At 44.1% G+C, this 5062-nt stretch overlaps 1 protein-coding gene across 1 annotated transcript; it reads left to right on the forward strand.

Annotated features, from left to right (window-relative positions):
• The first annotated feature begins 267 nt into the window (after positions 1-267).
• Positions 268-2427, forward strand: LOC129385485 (carboxypeptidase inhibitor SmCI-like). The gene is made up of 3 exons (XM_055072119.2): positions 268-331; positions 1016-1204; positions 2036-2427. The coding sequence occupies exons 1-3, from the start codon at positions 289-291 to the stop codon at positions 2218-2220; spliced, it is 417 nt and encodes a 138-aa protein (XP_054928094.1). The 5' UTR covers positions 268-288; the 3' UTR covers positions 2221-2427.
• The last annotated feature ends 2635 nt before the right edge of the window (positions 2428-5062 follow it).

Raw genomic sequence — 5062 nt, forward strand, 5'->3', positions numbered from 1 at the left:
TGAACCATCCATGATTTAGCCTACTAGTTGCAACACAAGTGATGCCATGAAGAAAACGACGTAATTGAAAAATGAGTGACTTTACCGAACACCATTGTTCTCGCTTAACATTTCTATTCATTCCTGCCGATCGCAAAGGCATGAAGGAGGTGTATTCGTTATCATGTAGGTCTCGGAATGACCGATAAAATTATTCTAGAACATCCGTCGCGTCCCATTGTTCTGCGTTGCATAAAAGCCAGATCCAGTCCGCAAATTATCATCACAACGAACACGGCCTTGCTCAAAATGAAGCTGTACGTTTTCCTAGCGCTCCTTTGCACAGCACTTGGTAAGTTTACGACAAGCCCCGTATATCTCTGGGGCATTTACTGTTTAAGTTTGCTGCAATATATACAAGTGTGTGACCGTTCCCATGTGTCATGTGTTATGTTAAGCAGACAACTCTCGAACTAAAAGGTTCCATATTGCGTTTGCGTTGAGGACAGCAATGGCACTCATGTGCACAGAAGTAGGCGTATTGGTACAGACCGGTTCAATGCAGAAAAATGCTAGAACAAAATATTATATGTGATGTAATATTACTTACGCAATATCCTGCTTAACAAGAGGTGGAAACGAGCATGACACTATTAGATTTTCATAATAAGCTAAAATCCTCAATAAAATCAGGCAGAGCATCTATTTCGCTTCACTTCCTAGTTAGTTTCCTGAAAGGGCGCGTATATGGAGTCAGCATTTCTAATGTGTATGACAGATTGCGAGCTCAAGTAGCTTAAAATTATGATGAAACAAAGCAGAACACGTCAAATGTTTTATTATAGTAGTAGAGGTAGTGCATACTTGCTTCACGTGTCATTAAATTGATACACAAATGAACCGGAGGTACCTTGATGAGCCGTAGATGGTCTGCGCTCAACAATGCGTTCTGAATGCTCAGTCCTGGAAAGTGTGTGAAATAAATCACCTCGACGCACCGAGTAGCTGAATAATAGAACTATTGTTTTTTCTGCAGCGGCGACAAACTTTGAGAAGCAATGCGGGCAGAAGCCCGTGGCCACAACTAGCACAGCTGGGACGCCGTGGTGGTGGTTCAACAAGGAGACTGGAAAATGCGAAAGGTTCTATTACGGAGGCAGTGCCGGTAATGAGAACCAATACCTGACGCAAGAGAAGTGCGAAGAGACATGCTTAACGGGCAAACGTGAGCGACTGTTTTATATTTATACCTCTGGTAATCAAAGCGCCACTAATGAATGTTGTTAAGGTTTAAGGCGCACACGTCAAGTTTATGCTTTGGTATAGTCAATGTACTTTAGCGTGATTGCTTCATAGGCGATATGATGTGCCATAGTTGTCAAATTTCTTCATAGGCCTCGCGGTAATTACTGTATTTAGGGGGTATGTTCACCACTGCCACCACAAGGTAGTAGATTTTGGCATGCATACTAAGAGAAGTTTCGTTCCATTTAATTTCTCCCCCTAGCCACCCAAAAGTTTTACGTTGCTGATGACGCCTACATTGGTAACACGGATGAACTCCTGGTTGGCAAATTCAGGCAGCTTTTGTTCTCGTTGTCCTCTACTGCTTTTTTTCTCAGAAGTACTCAATTAATCACGCGATCAAATATCTGAATATAGCGAAGTCATGCAGACAGCATTGTAGGAACACAATACTTGACTTGCAAACAAAAGGCTTGCTTTCCAAATTTATCTCTGGGCGTACATCTACTTCGCTATTGTAATAATATGGCTAGCACTGATGGCGTATTGGATGTGTGCCGAATGATACTACTTTCAGTAAAATTACATCGCTGCAGGTTCTAAGTTTCATTTTTTAAACAAAATAGGCGAACTATATCTTGCATCTGGTCATTGTATATACTTACAGTAATTCCTGAAGCGCAGGACTTCGTCTAGTGGAAACGCGTTTTGCAATGCGATGATCTAAACTATTTTAGTCTACTGCATTCTTATTACTGCAGTCTGCTGCTATGCTCTGGAAAGATTTTGGACAATGTGGTTATTTTTACAGCCGTGTGCCAAAAACCACCGCATCCGGGTCCTTGCCTGGGCTCCTTCCATCGGTTCTACTACGACCAGGAGACCAACTCTTGCCGTCCCTTCGTTTATGGAGGATGCAACAGCAACGGCAACAATTTCGAGTCGCCCGTGGACTGCATGCGATTCTGCGGGTACAAGAAGCCTGAAGTATATTAGAAGTCAGTTCCCTAATAATATTTCTCCATTTAGGATCAGTGCATGGAACCAGACCAGAAAAAAAAATGGTAGAGAAATTATCAAAGAAAGTCAGCAAGGGACATTGAACAAGGCGTTGTCCGGTGTTAATTATGTATAATATTCGATTATTTACTTGTGATCTTCACCTTCCTGGAATCAATAAATGTTTCCAAGCTTATTGAATAATGGCTCGCTCATTATTTGTTCGAAGAACTAAATACCAAGCATTTCAAATACAACCAAAGTCGGGCCGGTGAGAAGGAATGCGCCAAATGCGGTAATGATATTCAAACCAATTTCCACATTCGTCATCCATAGGATGACCAGCATAATTTGCATGGTGAAGAAATAAGAAGGTATGGAACGCATGTTCCTGTCAAATTATTGAATTATCGCCAAGTGCTTCGTGTGAAAGTTTCGTAAATAATGTTAGGTATAGTGAGCTGCCGTAATCTGGATCATTCCTTATGACCATGATGTCTAACGTACGAAATTATTTCTTGCTTTTGTGTTGGCTCTGTTTCCGTAAGCAACGAGAACGCTAATATCATAGCAACAAGTTCATTTAAAATGACGGTTCGATGTAGTCCGCTTCCGCTGCTCATCCCGGATCACAGCTTCTGCAGTGCTTTCTTTAAGGTGAGTACTACCAGGAGCGATAAGTATATTAAGATTCGGTCGTAGATATACATTGAAAACGCTGTTGTACACCAGCGCGACATTTTGTCTTGATGTATGTTTCTTTTTGTATTTCATTTGGCCTATTTCTGGTTTTCACCTTCGTAAGCTGCAGGCGCTATCCTGGCCATATACAAGTAAAAATAGGGTCCTGCTTTTGTACACTCCCTTAATAAGAAGGAATGCATCTTTTGCGGCAACAAATATATGAAATCGTGAAGTAAAAGCGTTAATTGTCATCAAAACTTGTCGCAGACTTTTCGAGACAGAAAATATGTAGTAATACACAGTGGAACAAAATATAGTGCAACATTATAATTTGTGTTATAAGAATATTAAAGTATAATAATTTTTATAATACCGTTTTGTACCATTTCCTTAGAATACATCGTTAAAGACCTAGGACAGCGCGGGGGGACGTAGTACGACAAAGACACAACATCTTTTCTGCAATGGGCAAAGAAGGAATCTAGCACTGTTCAATGAACTGACGTGGTATTTCGTGAGCATACCCTCTCTCACTTCTTCCGTCACTGCTTTACCTAATGTTTTCATGTTGTTTATCCAATTGTTCGTTCTCGTTGCCGCACCAACTCCGCGTTTACTTGGGCATGGTACTGAACAGGACGTGAAGGTCGTCTGGTCGCTGGTCGAGCTGCAAGCACTTCGCCGGTCTCCTGGGCACGTCTATCCCGAATCTGTTGCCAACTACGTTAGGCCCGGGCTTGGCGTTTAACGATGACTTCGGGATTGGCAGATTCACCGCGTTCTAGATGACGTTTACGTTGCATCTCGGTCCTTCTAGCTCACCAGTGAACTTACATATAAAGAGAGAGGCACGTTCCGCCCATATTACTTCCCAGCGGTAAATCGCCGACTGGTCCAGGGTATATGTAAACAGGTAGCCAAGTTTCCATAGGAGCCCACATGTCGAAAAAATTGCAGCCTGTTGCAACCGTCACCATCTATTTATCGCGGGAAGAAGTAATTGAGGGAAAAAAATTTTTACTGGCCCAGGCTTCGCCACTCGCCTCGGCACTTCTACTGAACGAGGCGCGACACCAGACCTCACGTTCACCAAAAACGCAGACGACGCCCTTTGGCGGGATCACTCCCTCGGGATCACTCCCTCGGGATCACTCCCTCGGGATCACTCCCTCGATGATAGAGTGATCACTCCCTCGGGAGTGATCACTCTATCATCGAAATTACTCTCCCACACCTAACAGCCGTTATGAGAAGAACAAGGGACTTTACTTGGACGGACTGGGATGCGGTCCGTAAACGCCGTGTAACAGCAACCACGGACACTCCCATTACCGACATAGAATCATGGTCATGCGATCTACTGTCTGATACTAAATCGGCCACCCTCATTATCACAACAGATGCCCCGACTGAGCGCATGGACAGTAGACTCGCCCACCCTATCGAGGCCAAATCATTCATCCTCTCTAGATGAAAGGGACAACGGCTCAATAGAAGACTCAGAGGGAAGGTCGCACTTCTCAACAAGGAAATTGAAGTACACTGCGGCGTTCTAAGTCAACAGCAATAGACAGAGCTCTGTCACTCCACTAGACGGGCAACTCCACCACCCCCGCTCGTGAAAAATCCTCAAACATTTGATTGATAGTACCACCACTCGCTCATATCAACAAGATCGCCTCACCAAGCTTTTATTCACAGAAAGCAAGACGCACGGCCAGGATCAAGTTAAGAATAGCTTATGTCAAAAGTACATCTCATCTGGGCCCACTCAACCTCACTGGCCATACACAGGGACCTCCAACCCTGCCCTTGATGAAGATTTCAGCGTGGCAGAGATTTATGCTGCCCTCCATAAGCTGAACAGCCGTTCGACGCCAGGCCCCAGATGGTGTTACAAATAAAAGACTAAGAAATCTAGATGACCTCTAGGTGCAACAACTCAACGAATACATCAACAACTGCTGGCGCCAGGGATCCATTCCCCCGGCACGGAAAACGGCCAAAGTAATTCTCATCCGCAACCCCGGTAAGCCATCTAGCCTCGCCAATCTCCGGCCCATATAGCTAACTTCATGTGTAGGGAAGGCCATGGAGCACGCACTCCAAACCTGTGTAAACACTCACCTCGAAGACACATGTGGTTACCCCCATT

This window comes from Dermacentor andersoni, chromosome 7 (genome assembly GCF_023375885.2).
Source record: "Dermacentor andersoni chromosome 7, qqDerAnde1_hic_scaffold, whole genome shotgun sequence".
NCBI lineage: Eukaryota > Metazoa > Arthropoda > Arachnida > Ixodida > Ixodidae > Dermacentor > Dermacentor andersoni.

Coding starts and splice junctions, on each gene's coding strand:
- LOC129385485 (XM_055072119.2), top strand. CDS start 289: ATGAAGCTGTACGTTTTCCTAGCGCTCCTTTGCACAGCACTTG. Junction 332..1,015: donor GCTCCTTTGCACAGCACTTG/GTAAGTTTACGA, acceptor TTTTTTCTGCAG/CGGCGACAAACTTTGAGAAG. Junction 1,205..2,035: donor GACATGCTTAACGGGCAAAC/GTGAGCGACTGT, acceptor TTATTTTTACAG/CCGTGTGCCAAAAACCACCG.